The sequence below is a fragment of the Nesoenas mayeri genome, assembly GCF_963082525.1.
Source record: "Nesoenas mayeri genome assembly, chromosome: 20".
In the NCBI taxonomy this organism is placed as follows: domain Eukaryota; kingdom Metazoa; phylum Chordata; class Aves; order Columbiformes; family Columbidae; genus Nesoenas; species Nesoenas mayeri.
The window spans coordinates 3,138,694-3,157,218 of NC_137569.1; the positions used below are offsets into that span (position 1 = coordinate 3,138,694).

The following is an 18,525-nucleotide window of genomic DNA, read 5'->3' on the forward strand; positions in this document are numbered from 1 at the left end:
CAGCTTCAGCAGGATTGCCTGGTAGGCTGAATTAGCACATCCAAGAAGGCTTGAAGACACCAGCTGGACAGAGAAGCCAACCTCAAACCAGTGGCTTCTGAGCCACACGTGGACTCTGTGCTCCCAGGACACTTGGCTGGCAGAGCTTTTGGCTGAGACTGCAGGCAGAAAAAGCCCAGAGATACTCACTGAGCTGTTTCTGTTGGCTCTGCCTTTATGATCTACCAAATGAGACACTGAAAAGTAGAAGCTACCAATGCCCCTGAAAATAAGACTAACCCAGCAGACAGTGTGGCAGTGAGAGCTGGTACCGTGTGGTGAACGTGTGGTAACTGGAAATGAAGAGAAGAAGGGACTTTTAGTTATAATGTGTCATCGACATGCAGAGAACAAACATTATAATGCAGTCACCATGCCGTAATTACTTTGTGGTTCTCCATAGCAAACAGTTGTAAACAGCACAGTGCCCAGGAGAACCAAAAAAGCACATAAACTGTAGTTTTTTGAGCTTTATGCCATCTTTTTTACTACACTTTGCAAGATCAAGAATCACCTTCCCAATTACAACCCACTGAGCCTGGCCTAACCTGCCACTTCCCATTGCCACAGCCACGTGTGATAGGGAGCTTTTTGCCCCCAAAGCAGCTGTGGACTAAGGAGTTGCTCTTTAGAAATCCCCTTACCACTGTCCCATCGGCGAGGGTGCAACCTGAGAAGCGTTTAGCTAGAAGTCCTTCAAAGTTGGTTGTCCTTTGAATTGCAAACAAAAGCAATTTCACCTCAATCTCCTTTGCTCTTGTGCGCATTATCTTAGCAAGCTCTGTCCTGAAAGAGAGGGTGGAAACAGGAAAAAAAAAAGAGATGTGGTTTTCGATAAATAGAAAGATCTGAAACCTAACTTTGTAGTTCAGTCTATTCCCTAGTGACATTTCCACCACAAAATTCAAGCTAATTCCTAAGATGCTCTCTGGCATAAAACTGCTTGGATCACACTTTGAACAAAACCACAGATGTTTACAGCTTTGTGGGTAACAGGAGCCCATCTCCCAACACCCAGCGTATCCCGCACCGCCAACACTCGGGAAGCACAGTGTCCCTGTTGGGGTCCCAGAACAAAGGCGATGGTGCTACTGGGACACAGCTGGTCCCATCTCTGGCTGGCAAAGAGCTCGGGGAGAGGCAGTCACAGCGTGACGCTCACGCTACTTCACTCAGCTTCTAATACGACTGATTTTTATCTCTGTTACACTGAATATTGTCCACATCACCTCACTCTCTCAACAAACAGCACTTGCCATTTCAGTGACACTTCTCAGGGTCCTCGCTCTCCACTCGCTTTTAATCACAGACAATTCCACACCGATATTTGTCTATGGACAAATGGATATACGATCAATCAGGCGGCAGACGAGCCAACCTGTTGCGTTTAAAATGCTCACCTGGTGACGTGGCAGAACTCCACGGCGATGCGCTCCGTCATGCACCACTCCTGCGGGAACATGCGCCCGTACTTCTCCTCGTAGTCCACCAGCTGACGCTTGATCCAAGCGTAGCGCCTGTCGATCTTATCCAGCCACGCCACCTGAAAGAAGACAGAGAACAGCATCCTTAACAACGGCAGCTGCTCACATTCAGCCCGGCTGCTTAACGGCGCTGCCGCAGTTCCGCGGAGCGGCTTGGGCGATCGATCAAAGCCAACCTGACCACTATTAATAATACTTTGAATGCTAACAGTCGTTCTTCAAATGCTTAAACACACGCCAGACTGCAAACACCATCTTGTGCCAATTAAGAGTGCAAGTTCTGTTGAAAATGAGGATAGCAGGGCTCCTAAATCATGGGGGTACTATTGAAAACTCAATAATAATTGATTTCTTCCCACCCTCCTTGTTTCGCAGACAGAGAAATCAGAGTTAACAGTGGGATGAGAACACAGGAATTCCTGGATTCTCATGTTCAGCTGGTTTTCACACTCTGGGCACTGTGGACTCGCAAACTTCTACAAGAATTGATACAACCTGAGCAGGATGTGATTTTCCCCCCCCCACTTCTAATATTAGTGTTTATCATCATTAAGTAGAAAGATTAAAGCAAAAATCTTTGATGGAAAAATGCTATTTAAAATGAAGCATTTTAGCCTTTTTCTCCTTTCTGTCACAAAATGTCAAAATTTCAAAATCGTTGAAATACATTTTGATCTGAAGTGGGTTTTGTTTGGTTATTGGGGCTTTTTTTCCTCAAGTCCAAGATGATTATAGTAAATTTTAAAAGAGCTGTTAGCATGAAGACAGGAAGTTTATAAATTAACTACAAAGATTAATCCGCTTCCTGGAAATCCCTGCCCGCCTTCTTATGCATTTTGGGTATATTTTTGGGTTTGTTTGATGGGAGGTGGTGTTGTTTTTAAATGTTTTGGGGTTTGCAATTTACAGAGTCTGATTTTTCAACCCTTTACAGGGTAGAAAATACATATCTCACTCGAATGTATATATTTATGATAGGAGGGGAAAGCATGTGCAGAGCTGGGGAGGAAATCACCCTGGCAGAGGGGACGTTGCCTCCCAGCTCCTTGGGCCACCGGCTCAGAAACACTTCACCACAGGAACCCGGGGAACGTGAACTTCATGAACACCAACGGAGCAAAGTGCAACATCCAAACGTCGCTTGCCAAGCTTCCCTTACATCTTGGTTTTCCTGGAAAAGGACCAGGTACTCCGAGAGGTGTTGTTTAATAAACTTCTTGATGATTTCCTGTTTGATTCTGGGATCCAGGACGTTGGCGACCAGACACGCATCACGTAGGACATTGCTGGGTCCACCAGGCCTCTGTTGAAATAAACAGGAACAAATGATTTAAGGTTAAATAGCTGAACCGGTGATTGTAAATTGTACTGCATCCAGGTTCTCTTGTTTTTATCCTTTCCCATCGTTCTTCTCTTTTTTGATGCTTCTGCTGCTACTCTTTATCATCAATTCTTCATCTTCTGTTGGATGAAAACTGAGCAGCCTCCATTCCACTGGCTGTAAAACTGTTCTGGAGCTCAGGAGCCAGGAAGCTCCTCACTGCAGAAGGGCAGCTGCTCTGTCTACAGAAAGAACTGCTGTCCCATCACTTCTTACAAAGCTTTTCATCAGTGCAGATATTCCGAAGAACAGTTAAGAGAAGCAGCTGACAAGTGGGACAAGCAAACCCCTTGTTTGCAAACCTGAAGCTCATTTTAATGGGGAAAAAAAGCAGCCTAGAGATGATCAGTTTGCTACACTTGAAGTAGCATCTGTTGGTCTGTTTTGTGCACATTATGACATTAGTGGAGAAGGCAGAAAATTTAGAAAAGTTTTTAAAAAATGCTCTTTTGATGTTGCTTCACATGGACACAGATTTGCCCTTCATCAAAGAGCTGTTCTCCAAATAGTTCCCTCATTCCTAAACTTGTTAGTTTGATGAAGAAACCAGCAGAGCTGGTACTTTGGAAGACAGAACTAGTATTGGCTTTAAAATAAATTCAAATTCACACCTCCCCCAAAACTGTTTGCAAACGTCTGGATGCATAATTTTGGGGAAGCACATTTGGTGCATTAGCCCTTCAGTCCAAGAGACTCATTTGCTTTCTAAAACAACTCCTGAAACAGAGAGAGATCCAAGCTATGAGTAAAATGGGATTCAACCCGACGAGAATTATATTGAATGGTTTTCAGCAACACTTTTCAATGGGAGGAAGAGGGGAAGTGAGAACTTTACCTTTGTACCTTGAGAAGGAAAAGCTTCCTCAAAGTCAGCCAGGATCTGCTGGCCCAGCTCATTCTGCGCCGCCTTCACCCTGCGGAGGGGACAACGTGTTTCATGGCTGCAAATTTTCCTACAAAGATTGAAACACTCACAGCTACACAAGGGTTTTAAAGGGACAAAAAAAAGAGAGCAAGCTAAAGAAAATCGCCATAATAAGAAGGTCTGTATGTCAAAACTGGGAGAGCGTTTGCTCCCTGAGCCACACCAGGATGACAACTCCAGCTCTACAGCCTGAGCTCCAGCAGAACCGTCCTCGCTGCAATTTAGTGAGTAAGGGCCAGTTAATCAGCTGAGAGATCAGCAGGGTTCCTTTAATGCCAACGTGATCAATTGATCTTTACACATGTTGATCGCATGTCAACAAAAGTACGTTTCTGACATGGAAAAAGCTCCACGATGCCTCAATCTTCACCGCGAACCTTTCACGGCTCCAGGTGCACTGACCTACTTTTAAATGCGTCCACGTGAATGGTGTTGGCAGCGGTTTTACCCTATAAATCCTCCACGTCTTAAGAAGCATAAAAGAGCGAAGGTACGAAACGGGTGAAAAAGTTTTGAACAAACCACAATCTTGCTCTTTATTTAGCTGAGAGAATAAAGCTTCCAATTTCCAGAAATAAAAGTCAATATGGCTTAATTGGTACTTTTAGGGAAATGGAAATGCCTACACGTGCTAGAAAGAGCCAAAACAAACAGTTAAGCACTTAAACCCCACTGCAGCCCTTGAATTCTTCCATCACTTTTTATTATACTGGAAATGCCTTAAGGTCTAAAATGATCATTCAAAGCAGTGGATTTTTCCATTAGATTGATTTGTTACAAAGAGTGGCTACATTTACCTTCTGAAATGTTTGTTCAGACTGTGAGGAGAAGAATTTGGACATTTGTTTTTTTGTTTAAGACTCCTCCACCTTATCAAGGAATGATCTTTAACGGTGCCAAATGCAAATTCTAGTCCTTTAAAAGTGACGGTTGAAATATAACTTTATATCTGTGATTTAACTGGATGTATGAGCTGCCTTATCCAGGATTTATTGATGGGCATTTTGCTGGAAAAGCTTCGTGCCTGCAATGTCAAACTTAATTCTCACTTAGGCTCTTTGCTTCATAGGAATGTTTAGAAACTCCTCTACCCCTCCAGGTGTAACAGATCCCCAGTTAACACCTTCAGAACTGTAAAACAAAAGGGATTCACTAATATGTTGAAATAAGAGTGGGAAATTTAAGCAATAAGGCGGAACTCAGCCCCGCAGCCACAACTACAGGTATAATCCTGCCTAAATTGCACAAACACTAGTAATTCATGTGAGAAGCCACCACAGAACTAAACCCTCCCCAGCTTAGGAAGTGAAGAAGAAAAAAAGACACTAAACATGGACTGAAAATTTCTAGCTTTTAAATAATGGAGAAACAAGAAGCCTTTAGTATTAGGAGTCGCAGAAATGAATGAGTTTGTATAAACTGGATGTGTTAGCTGTGGTTTTTCTTTCCTTACAACCAGCTACGGGGACCTTCCCATTCGACGACAGCTGCACAGCACTGAGAGGCACCGAAGAAAGAGCAGCAGCTGGATTCCTAAAGACTAAACAAATTTAACACAGGCACTGTCAGGCAGTTAAAAGCCCCGTCCGCGGGCTTTGTTGGTTTAGGCTCTGATTCAGAAAAGTACTTAAGGGCAGTCTTAATGGGGATTCTCATATCCTTAATTCAAGAAACTTGCATGAATGCCTCGCTGAACCGGCATGTTAAAATATATATTTAAAAAAAAAATGTCCTGCTTTAAAATTTCTCAAAAGCAAACCAGGAAAATGAGATTTAGCCTTTTCTTTATATTTTGTAAGATACGGATAGGGAATAGACATCAGAGTAGCCAAATGTTTAGGTAGGTGTGGGCAATGACAAGGAGCCTCACTGCCCTCCCATGAACTATCGCTCTATACATAAGAACCTATCCAGAAACATGGAAACCTTTGTGCCACCTCTTCAGAGAACACGGGCACTTCGCTCCCTGTGGAAAGCTGCGAGTCCTGTGATAATTCAGAATAATCCTCATGGGGTGGAAAATGCAGCGGTAAAATCCTCGACCTGTGGCTGGATTCACTCCTGAAGGACCAATTCTGCACATGTATGGAGTGTGTTTAACCACACTCATGGAAAGTGAATTAACCTGCTAAGGCTCAGCAGCCTCGGGCGCTCTGGGCTGATAACGCATTGGGGATCTGATAGCAGATTTGGGACCTCTGAGATGTGGGATCTCTGATACCAGATGTGGATTTGGGATCTCTGAGATGTGGGATCTCTGATACCAGATTTGGGATCTCTGATACCAGATGTGGGATCTCTGAGATGTGGATTTGGGATCTCTGAGATGTGGGACCTCTGATACCAGATGTGGGACGTCTGAGATGTGGGATCTCTGATACCAGATGTGGGATCTCTGAGATGTGGGATCTCTGATACCAGATTTGGGATCTCTGAGATTTGGGATCTCTGAGATGTGGGTTTGGGATCTCTGAGATGTGGGATCTCTGATACCAGATTTGGGATCTCTGAGATTTGGGATCTCTGAGATTTGGGATCTCTGAGATGTGGGTTTGGGACCTCTGAGATGTGGGATCACTGATACCAGATGTGGGACCTCTGATACCAGATGTGGGACCTCTGATACCAGATGTGGGACCTCTGATACCAGATGTGGGACCTCTGAGAAGTGGGACCTCTGATACCAGATGTGGGATCTCTGAGATGTGGGACCTCTGATACCAGATGTGGGATTCTCTGAGATGTGGGATCTCTCAGATGTCGGACCTCTGATACCAGATGTGGGATCTCTTCTCAGGTGGGTGTGATGAGCGTTATCCCTCCCTGGGGTGGCAGCAGCCACCGGCGCCATCGCAGCAGGAGCTGCCTCGTCTTGGGGCTGCTCGCGTGTGCCAAAGCGTTGCCGTCCCACGCATTAGCGATTTCTGTTCCTCTGACTTTTGTTTTATTATTAGTGGCTTTTGTTCTCTGTTTCCCCTGCCTTTATAAACAACAACCCAAGAAAACCCACTGTTATGTTTCAAATGACATTAAATCACTAGAAACCACAATTCCTTCAGCCAAAGCTACTAGAAATCTTAAACTACGCCTGGCAGCTTGCTGAGATAAAAAGAGGCTGAGCAAGCCTGTTTTTCTGTGGCAAACTTGTAATCATCTTTCTCCTCAATACTTTCCAGGCTTTTTTCCACTATCTGCTAAGCTTTCACGGCCACTTTCATGGGTGGGTTTGTGACCACTAATTGTACCCTCCCCTCCACAGGCAGAAAACAGAAAAGGATCAAGAGATAACAGAATATTCTTGTTTACTACAACAAACAACTTCCAATGCACCATACGAGAAGTTGTTTTAGGAACACGATTAGGAAAATATTTACGTTTGGATGTGAGCTGTGACATTTTTATGTCAACACTCAACAGGATCCGCATAAGAAGCCAATTAATTGAGAGTTCGGTCAGGTTTCCAATGAATCCTCGCAGTGGGGTTTTGTTTGGTTATTTTCAAAGGGACATAACAGGTGGAAAACACAGGAAAAACACATTAGTTTTCACTTTTCACAGCATCTAGGAGCAGGAACATAAAGTGAACAGCCCATGGCAAAGAGCACATCCAACACCACCAAGCAGGAACTTCTCATGGTGTCCCATTCGTATTTGGCTTCACGCCATTCACACCAAGAAAAAGAGGCTCTTTATTAAAGAAAGCAACAGAATCTGCTTGTTTAGCAGTGTGTATAATAGAGTTATTGTATATAACAGACTTTGGTTACTGTCACGGGTCTGTGCCAACACCTAGTAAAGCATTTCTTGCCTTTACAAACATCCAAGAGGCTTCACTTGTCCCGTTAAACCCAATTCAGGAGATACCAAACCCCAGCAGTTCCACAGAGGGGCAAAATCCCTTTGATTTTGCAGGAATCGTGAAAGTATTTCCAAGCACAGAGAGGGAAAAGCCAACTCCAAATTGGGCCCTAATACGTACACGTGTAGCAGTCAAACTGCAGAGCAGATATTCCCGAGCCATAGACCTCCCTGGAGCGATTGTCAGAGCAGGAAAGCACCAGCAGCACCCCGCGCAGCGCTCCTTTCGCCCCACAAGCAGCCGCTTCTATCGCTACCAGATGGTGCAACTCTCCCTGTGTAAACACTGGAAGGAAAACCCTGTCGAGGCGATTCTAAAAATAGGAGGAACAGACTTTCTCGAGCTTTTCAGATCCTTATCTCGAAGGGAGAATAAAACAAAAGAAGTTTTCCTCCGTGTCCTTGCCAGTCTCTCTGGCGTGACTCGAAACCACTGGGCTTTTTAGCAGCAGCGTGAATTGTTTTCTCCAGTTATCAGCAACTGCAAAAGTATTAAATAATCATCCATCAGAAAGGGAAAACCAGCCAGAATTCTGCACTAAGGCTTAAATTATATTTGGCCTTAAAACGGCCAAATGACAGCAGGTTTCTGCCCAAGGGCATTACCACGCTGGAAGAAAATGAAGCAAGTTATCTTTCTGAGCATGAGGTTGGAATAGACAACAGCCTACATTCAGAAAAGCACTGACATATGTTTATATTTCCTTGATGTTCATTTAAGCAAATGCTTATAGTCAAATGCTTTGTTGAAACAAAGCCCCATCTCCCTCTCTAGATTGAGGGTGGATTTTTCTTTTGCTCCGTCTCATGGATTCCATCTGGGTTTTTTGGAAGAGCGATCTATACCGTAAAGAAAAGTCCAACAGATTTACATGAAAATATTACAAACAAATCACTCAAACACTGTTTCCATCACTAAACAGCACAGGCAGCCAGCTGCTGTCTTAGCAAAGGGAGTCACCAGAAAAATTCATTAATTACTGTGCCTGGAAGGCTCCTCCATAACAAGCAAAGTCATCTTTGGCATCAAGAGGATGGTGCTGACAGATCTGCAATTCTCACACTGAAAAGAAACACTATCAGGTATGGTCCTGCCATTAAGAAGGTTCATCCCTAACGTTATTAGGCTGTTTTCACCTCTGAGCTGCGCTCAGCACTACGACGGACTGTAAAGCAAACAACATGTGTGATGTGAGAGAAATCAGGCCAGCTGTAAGACACGAATGGGAGGTTTCGGCTCCCAGAACAGGGAGGGTCTCGTTCCCTTGACACCCAACAGTCACGTCCCAAACAAAATCAAGACCCCAGGAGATCTGTGGCTCAGTCACCACTGAGCCCCCACCTGCTGCTGAGAACAGTGGGCACTGGCTGCTGGAGCTGCACCTAAACTCATCACCTTCCAACATGTAACTTCACAAAATCAAGACTATATAAGCTCAGCACAAATGTTTAGAGCAGTGCTGCAGGTGGTTTTGGGAAGATGTGCTGGAAGCCTCAAATCTCAGCAGAATTGGGCAATGGGAGCAGGTTTGGGCAGAAGAAACTCAGGGTGCTCAGAAGAAACTCAGGGTGCTCAGAATAACTGAGTATGGCAAACGCACCAAAAGAAACCCTGACTGCCCAAACCCTGGGGCAGCTCTGCACCCTGACAGCAACTCAACAGCAGCAAGGCAGATGTCTGGGCAGAAAGGGGCCCCAAGCACCACGATGTTAATGTATATATTTCTGCTTCATGCCATGCTGCTGAACCGCATCACCGCGCTGTTAAGAAGGAGAAAGCATCGCCTCAGGGTTCACCACAAACTCCTGCACGTGAAGATCTCAAAAGAATTTGCACTTCCACTAATGACTCCAGGTAGGTAAATTAAAAAGCTCACCAACGAGAAGCGCAGATCATTCATGGATTACATGCGTACTGATTACTGATATTTAACAGAATAGGCTGCTCAAGACTTGAGCAAACTCTGTTCAATTTTAACGTGTTTGTTTTGGCTGGAAAGAAGCTCCAAGGACCATCTCCAGCCTTTACACCCTTGAGAAACCCATTCTACCTAATGCATTTTCTGACCTTTCTTCACAGCAGGCATGCGAGCACTCAGGGTTTGATCACTTTACCTTTCGGAAAGCTGTCGAATCTGAGGAATCCCCATGTATTTGTTGAAGTGCTCTAACACGTTCACGACACCTTGGAGAAGGTTGGCAACTTCTCCGTATTGTCTCCTCCTGGTCATAGCCCTGCAGAGGAAACGGAACATTTACAAAGGCAGGTTCAACGAAAATCCTGGGTGGTAATTCCACGGGTCACCTCAGCCACACTGCGTCATGCCGGTCCCTATTGACCTTTCTTTTTCTAAAATACACAACTCTTCATTAACATTCCAATGCAGCCTTAAAATTTCACTTAACCGATGCTAAAATAAACCAATCCAGCACACATCTAACAATGCCTCAAAAAGCAGAAATGTCAAAAGCAACACTTGGCAAAGAACATGTAAACTACTGAATGCATCCGCTTCCCAGCGTGGGTCCGGAGGCAGTAAATGTTATTTCACTATAATGACCTGAGTTAAGCCATTCGTCATCACACACAAAGTGCGAGTTAAGGCTTCACAGGGAGGAGAATCATTATGCTGGAAAGCTGTTAGCCTTGACTTTTCTGTTAATAACTTTCACAGGGAACCGACTGAAAAAGAAAATCAAGTTTATTTATTTTTACTTCATCCTTTAGGACCATTCCAATAGAGCCTAAGTAAAATTTTACTCCAAACAACCCAGCGTTCATGCAGAATTTGCTACGATGCTTCACAGATGCAATATGTAAAAAACTGAATTTCCTTAGCTTGTGTGTTCCTCGAGCACATTAAAAAAACCCTTGAAGGATTATTACAAACGTCTAACCCCACTTCATACACAGTACAAGCTGTAAGGCTGCTTTGAATTCATTCTCAGAACTAGAGTAGACCTTGCTGACATAGTAAGCTCACTCTAGTTTAAGACATAAGAGTGATAAAAATACCCCCAAATCCCTGAAGAGAACATCCCAATGTTCACTAAACTGGACAGACTAGCTTACTCTTTAATAAGTCCTTATCGTCAAGGATCAACACAGCAATTCGAGCAATCGATGGCCGCAAACCATTAAATACAGCAACACAGGTTGCAGGTCCCTCAGAGCAGCACAGAAAGCCAGCAGAAATCAAGACTGGAACCTCTTAAGCAAACTTCCCTCCAGAAGAACAAGCAGCTGTCACAGACCCATTCAGAGCACTGCACCGAACTGGAGAACCCAGCTGTGCCACCCGAGTACCCCCACAAATCCGCGTTACTTACTCGAGTGAATCCACCCCCCCCGCCAGCATGTGCAGGTGGTTGAGGGTGGTGATGGATGTGGTCAGATGCCGCTTGGCGTGATCCAGCTGCTTGATATCTCGTGTGATTTCTTTAACCTAATGAATGAAGAAAACAAACAAGACTCTGGTTAAATATCAAGCCACAGCAACAAAACGTTAAGGAGACAAGAAACACGCTCTCCTCTTTTTTGCGATTAGAGATGTGTTAGTTCCACAGCCACGTCAACACGTGGACACGGGTACAGGTTCAACACGCGCTCTACAGCAAATTACCTACCAGTCAGCAAGAGCAAAGACAAAAATGTTCCCTTCTTAATGAGAACTGGATGCAAAAGTCAGTGTCCCCGCTTTCAAAGATGAGAAAGAAACTGCTGCTCACCATTTGTTCAGATTTTTCAGCCTTGTCTTTAATATCCTTAATTTTCCCGAAGAGCTGTTGAATGGCTGCCTGGGCTTCTTCCAGGGCCTGGAAAAGAAACAAGATCAGAGCGGAAAGAAAACCTGCATTCGGTTTTCACCTTCTCAGAAATACACAGTTGCACCTACAGCCCCTGGGCTGGGAGCTGGTTTTTTACAAAGAAAATGCGGCCAGCACATCAAAAATCAATTTACCACATTGGGATTTTTAACCCGAGTAGGCGAGATTTTCAGCATCCATTTTATAATAACGCTCTGGCAAAAGCTGATCAATATATTCTCTGAAAGCCCTTCTGTAATATGAACTATGAATAGGTTTAAGGTTACTGCAATGAATTTTGATTCTCTGAGTGTGGAAAAACACATAGAACTTGCCGCCAATCGATATGTATTTAGAGAAGGAACATGAATCCTTCGCAAAACCTCTATGCTCACCATTAAATCTAAATAAAAAATACGCAACGTTACATATAGAACGCTGAGTGCATGCCTAAACGTCTCACTGAATTAGCGGCATATCATCCTCGGGTTCAGCAGGTGAAGGGGGTCGAGTATGGGAAACAGACCTTGCCTGGATTTCTGTGCTATTTTCTGAAAGCTTCTTGGGGTACCTGCTCCCCTTTATAGAACCGCGGAGCATCCCGACCTCACACACCCAGCGTGAACCACACGTGGACTCAATGAGCGAAGCCGCGTGTCCCAAATCACGCGTCCAAAACTCGACTTCTGGAGTAATTCAACACGTTTTGCCTTCCCAGTCTGATAATATTTCCAGCTCCGCTTTGTTTCCCGCTGTTAAACGGGCTCCCGTCCCTCCGGTTTTATATCCAGTCCCATGACCAAGGTTACAGCACAAGCTACAAGCTCCTTCAGCAAATAAATTTAACACATCTTCATTTGGAAATGTACGAGCGAACAATCTGCCAGGAGCTTTTGCTGGAACATAGCTACGTTATAATAAAAGTAGAAAAGCTGGAAACGGTTTATAATTCATTTTCCAGAGGGGGAAAAACAAAAAAGACTCTGAAATATCTTCTGAATGATGTGAAAGTTAACGCTTTGTTAGTGTCACACCGAGATCGTGTAGTGACCAGGGACACACTAATGTGCTGCAGGGGAAACTAGATCAGAAACAACCACCACCTACCTTCTCCTTCAGCCACGTTTCACAATAAGAATTTCCCTTCTCTTCCATTTAAAGGCATGTGGATTAAGTGCAAACCAAAGGACTAAAGAATGCTCCTTTCAACAGATTTCACTACGTCTCTGTACTCAGGCCCGCGACTGCAGCACGTTACTCAAGTGGGTTATTAAGCAAGTAACCATCCCGCATATTCTACAATTTGGAGAGCTCTGCAAAAAATAAAGTCCAACCGAAATTCTTCACAGACGCCAATTGCTGCGTTTCCCTTTGCTTCAGCACTAATGTGAAATGCTAATTGCTGCGCGTGGTCCTGGGGAAGGCAGAGCTGCTCCATCCCCAGAAGAGACGAGGATTTCACCAGCCGACAAAAGGATTCTCCGACAAGAGCCGTTATCCCCCTTCACACCCACGGCCAAGGCCATCTCAGAATTACTCCACATTTGAGATAAATATGCATGGAACTCGAGAGCAAACTTAGACCTGAGCAAATCCGAGTTGCCCATAAACACTCATTTTACATCTCAAAACCTGCTTCCAAATATTTGCTCAGCCATTAAGACATAAATCTTTAGCTGCTCTCCCAAAAAAGAGCTGCCTATTCCTTATTTGAGTCACGACACACTAATTCATCGACCTGCTTGGTTTTTATATAGTCTGCATTTAGAGATGAAAACATTTCTTCAAACTTACATAAGATTTGCTGAAAGTAACACTGTGTGAAAAGTCAAGAGGGCACGGTCAAGTCGACCTGATGGGAAGTTCAGAACCAAATTAGAAGCGTTACTTCTTACATAAAAACCACAATTAAACTTTCCTATGGTTCTTTAGTTATAAAACTATGAATGCTTGTGGGCTGTAACATTCTAATTGTAGCATCTGAAAGTAAAATACTGAATATAGAGGAAGGAAATAAAGAAAACTAACCAATAATGGAACAAATCTTCACCTTCCTGGTTGCTGTAAAGATGGAGTAAAGCAAGGAGCAAACTCAAGGAAATGTAAATTTGATTTTTGAGTAAACACCTCGTATTTGATAAATGGTGTTCATTATTAAGGGATTATACACCAGCATCTAGGGCGTGAAAGTAGGTCTAATTGTTCAAAGTGTAATACAGAAGTTTATTAATGTAGCTAACGATTCTTCTTTCACCTGTAAAACGGTGGAGGGGAAACCGTAGCTGCACTGGGGAGAATCCATTTCACACTCTGCTCCCATTAAGACAGTAAACTGTGAATTTTAAAGGAATTTTCTTACCGCATTTGTTATTATTGTATAAATAGATGGTTTATTTTGGACAGAAATTCTAAAACCGAAACAACAGAAAGACTCAGAATTACTCTTATTCCAGCAAAACTGGTTTAGGTGATGAACGACCTCCAGCAATCTCACATCTGCGGCTCGACGCGGCGTTCACCTCGCATCACTAATTTATTGATCTCCTCGCCAGTGCAACTGGGAAACATGTAAATGTATGCAGCCCAAACGAGGACAAAAGTTAAGTTATTGTGTTTCCTTTCCTACAACAGCAGTTCATTTCGGGGGCAGAGGACCCCAAATAAATAAAAGAGACTGGAGACAGAATCCGTCGAAACGAGGATGTTGAAATTAAGGTTGCGATGTACTGGAAAAACACCATATGACTCTAATCAACAACTGAGCCTGCAAGCTACAATTAACCCATCAGCATTATTTATTAAACTTTATGCAACCTCCGAGGTCCCCGAACGCCCGGCACCAGCTGAGAAACACGGCACGGGGAGGACTCGACCGCTCGAGAGGCAGAGCCATCGTTCACCCCGTCCGTTACACCCGTAATGTTTGTCCCCAGGGTACCCGGCTGCTCCCAAACCAGTAAATTTAGCAGAGGGCAGGACCAGCGAGAGACTCCAGACAGAACACTCAATATGAGGCGGGTTTCGGCTCCGTATCACCTTCCTCCTCCGCTGGTGTAGTGTGTCTGATCCTCCGCTACGCGGGTTTCAATCAAATTCTCCAAAGCCAGAGGGAAAAACACGGCACTTGTATCAGCTGTGGGTCTCCAACCTTCTTCACCTCCAGATGCAACAGGGAGAGTCCAAACACGCCAGTGAAAAAGCATCGGGGGTAAAGGTAAAGCGTGAATCACTAAGAAAAAGACAGTCTAAAAAATCGCTTTACTTGGCATTACCCTGAGCAGTTTCTCAGGTCAGCCTGCAGTCATCCCTCGTGCCACCTTTTCACACCGGATCTTCCAAGCAGCAAAAAGAGGAAAGAAAATAACCCAAGTAAGAGGTGTGACGAGACCACATCTAATTCATCCCATTTTGAAGCGATGCGTCCTCTCAAAGGTTACGTTCCAGGGATTTACAGCACCAGGCTGACATTAACACTCGCAAAACCAGTATTAGCAACAATAGTCAAGCCAAGAAAACAATTCAGTGAGTTACAGTGGGTCTCTCTGAATGCCCACGGCCGCTACAGGCGGATGGAGCCTCTTCCTCCTCATTAGCGGGTGGGCTGATTTATAAATCTCTCTTTATTCTCCCTATCAGGAACCTCGTGCAAGCAAATTTTGAGGTAGTTGGAAATATGGAAAGAGAGGAATCAAAAGAGGTCTGTGTGTTACTACAAGACTGGGGTAAGAAGTAAATTTTCAGAGTCTGCTTGCTTGAGGACTGAATTAACACTATTCTGTCCCCAGTTATGGTTAAAATACCTCGATAGTTTCCATATGCTGACTGGTGTTGTGCTAGAAATGTGCTGGTTTTATTTGATTCTAGCCAATATACGTTTCAATTGGATGTTATTACTCACATCAGAAAGCTGCCCTCTACTAAGGATTTTATAGACACTTGACACATCTGCCAAATTCACAGCATCCAAATGTATTTTTAATGTTACAAATTGGGCTGTGGTCAGGATGCTGAGAATTTAATGCTCCTGGATCGGTCCCCACTCTTGAATACAGAGCGTTAATGCTTCTTTCATTTGCTGCCGCACTCGCAGCCCAGATCAATGAGAACCTAGACCACGACTAAAAATAAGTTCCCATCCTCAATTCCCCACGGAGCCCCAGTTGCAGAGATTTCAAAGCAAGTCCTGTGCGCTGTGACCAGCCCAACAATTTCTGCCACAAATGAGTCCCTCCAGGTTGAGAGAGGACGGAAATACGCTCTGATTCTTCGTGCAATTTCATTTTAGAGAAAACTCTTTGGTTTTACAGCGGCTGCGCCAGCGACGGCCCCAGCACACAGACCCCAAGGGCTCAGCACCCTTGGGTTGTTTTTAGTAGGTTTCTACCCAAGGAGTTCATCAAATGCTACATAACCACTGCAATTGTCACTAAAGAACAGAGTTTTCTGTTACCAGCTCCAGTCCTCACCACTAAGGCTGCGCTTTAAATCAACAAAGCAGATTATGTCCAGCACTGCACCAAGCTTAAAGTTGCTCCTATTGCCCCTTCACTTAACCCCCCACGTGGTGCTTAGAAATCAACCCCCCGGTGCTGAACAGCTCCACGAACACTGACAGACACGGGGGGTGAAGCGAGAGGTGATTTCCAGGTTTGCTGGTTGAAAACCTGCATTTTAACTCCTGAACTGCATTCCCGTGCTGCTCCAACACCCTCCAAGCTGCGAGGTTGTATCCCACCGCCCAGCCCCGCACACCGGAGCTGCCCCGCGGTCTCGCTTCAGCGTGTGATTTTACACATTTTAGTCATGCATCTAATGTGCACCAGAGTGCCACGGCCATTTAAACATAAATTGCGTAAGTTGCACAATCCTCTAAGCAAAGCCTAAGAGAAAGAGAAAGAAAATACTAAAAAAGATCTGCAGCAAGACAAAACCTCCTGCCTGTTGTCAACGTTTCTATTTTCAGGCTGGGCTTCTCGCTTTGCTGGCATGAAAACCAAACTGCACTGTCTGGGAACAGCCCGCTTTGATTTTGCAACTTGCGCTGCCTTCAACGCCACCAGCACGAGAACGTTTCCTTTCACCAGCCCAAAATGAGACACGATCTCCAGCCTCAGGACAGCGACAAGGAGCATCCACCGCCTCAACACACAGAAGCACAAGGCAAGGTCAAGCTCAGACTTGCTTCTGCCTTGAGCCAGGCTTTGCAGCAGATGGTAAAAGTTATGCCTGACCTCTTCATACACTTGCAGATGCCAGTTTTCATGCCCGGTAGCCAGCGGGATAACAAACAGCACTATTTCTTCTTGGCATTCCATTCACCTGAAACCCTTTGCAATAAATATGTTCTAGGCTAGAAAACAAAGCTCACTGCGTTTCTTAGATGGGAAGGGCATTGTCCAACTGTCATAATTCACTAGGGAAATGACTAAATGAAACTCACTTTTGATTTATTTTGGCAGCTCAACTTCTGTTTATTATTCATTGGTTACAAAAGAATATTATGGGACTTTAATCACTCGACTGGAGTCTTACAGAGTCTGTGTCATGACCTTTTTTTTTTAAATATATAAAATTACACAGCTTAAGACATAATATTTAACCCTCATCCACTCACCATCTTGAAATGCCCTGAAATCTAACACTAGTCTGTTCATATTTCAGAATAATGGCCCATTCATCAAAACAACAGGAGATAAAGCTTAGCCATGCAAGAGAGAATTAATGTAAGTGAAAGATGGTACCTACAACATTGGGGATTGTGTCACAAAAAAGCCTCCAAATATTTTATAGGCTTAGACTTCACCAGTTAAGAGCTCGTGGTGATTTTCCCCGTCTGCTCTGAAGGCTGAGGTTGGCGATGCGGCAGAGACACCAACGCCAACCGCGTGCGCCCAGCCGGGGCACTGCAGCCGAGGGAGCCAAGGAAGTGAACATATATTTAAATTAATTAAAAAAATGAAATAAAAGTGCCTACGGTGGGAGAGCTGAAAACACTGACTACCTCAGCTTAGCGTGAAACAGAACCTGCAGTCAAAAAAGCTGCCTCCATGCAAACCAGTGGAGGTCAGAAGAGGCTGAAGCACCCAGAGCAGAGGAGAGGACAAGCCACCGACCCCGATGCACCATCCCCAGCTGCCCCACAAGCTCAGGGCACTGGAGGAGCTGGGATGACCCATGAGCAGGAGAGGACCGTACCCCTGCTCACCACCACGGACACCCATATCACCGTCCTCTGCTCACCGCCCGTCCTCATCTCTCTCTTCCTCCCTATAGCGATTCTGCAAAACGTTTCGTGATCTCTATTTAAAGAAATTTTTAAAAAGGATTTCACACATTTCCATCTATGACCTTGTCAAACTCAATAACCTGTGGGCATTTTTCTACGCCAGACACATCCTCCTCCTTCCACAGACACGGCAGCGCGCAGGGCAGGGCAGGCACAGCTCCCCACAGCTGCGGAGCTCGGATGTTTATTTTTACACGCAACGAGGAAGGACGGCACCGGTTACCAGAGGAGGGGATGGCTAATTGAACTCTCTGCTGCTGTGCTGGGTTCAGGCTGGGCAGTGAGATTATATCTGTATTCTCTAGCCACGGCAGCTGCCATCGCTCTTCTTGCACTGCTGTAGTCACGAAAAAAATATACTGTTACTGTTCTCACAGAGCAAAGAAGTAGGAGCCAAGCAAAGCAACCCCAGTTATCAAGCAGTATCTTCAGCCGTGAGAAACATGCAAAGCTCTTCCCAGCGCAGAAAACATCCCTCTTCTCCTTAAGGCTTAACTTTGTTCTAGTGCTAACTGAGCCAGACCCTAATAAAGTAGGAGACACTAAGCAATAAACCAAGCTTTTCTTTAAAACACCATCTTTACTCATTCAGTTCTAGTAATTTACTTTATGCATGTATGTGCACAGGGCAGGAAAAATGGACCAGAGATAACAAAAATATATTTAAGATTCAAACTATGAAGTCACGAATCCATTTGGGATCCTCAATCCACACAATCCACCTTGGAATTCCTCTTGAATTCTC

The 18,525-nt window shown here is 44.5% G+C and overlaps 1 protein-coding gene across 5 annotated transcripts in view; it reads right to left on the reverse strand.

Moving 5' to 3' along the window:
* The window catches only part of VPS53 (VPS53 subunit of GARP complex), a 59,348-nt gene that overhangs the window by 30,892 nt on the left and 9,931 nt on the right, over positions 1 to 18,525 (reverse strand). For 3 of the 5 annotated variants that reach the window (XM_080356950.1, XM_080356948.1, XM_080356951.1), the window contains 7 exons: positions 11,417 to 11,503; positions 11,018 to 11,133; positions 9,803 to 9,922; positions 3,740 to 3,818; positions 2,683 to 2,826; positions 1,440 to 1,582; positions 684 to 825 (listed from right to left, as the gene is read on the reverse strand). In XM_080356950.1, the coding sequence (XP_080213076.1) occupies positions 684 to 825; positions 1,440 to 1,582; positions 2,683 to 2,826; positions 3,740 to 3,818; positions 9,803 to 9,922; positions 11,018 to 11,133; positions 11,417 to 11,503 (831 nt within the window). Of the gene's footprint in view, positions 1 to 683; positions 826 to 1,439; positions 1,583 to 2,682; positions 2,827 to 3,739; positions 3,819 to 9,802; positions 9,923 to 11,017; positions 11,134 to 11,416; positions 11,504 to 14,766; positions 14,792 to 18,525 lie in introns of those variants that run through there. The other 2 variants (XM_080356952.1, XM_080356949.1) reach the window with 2 other exon arrangements.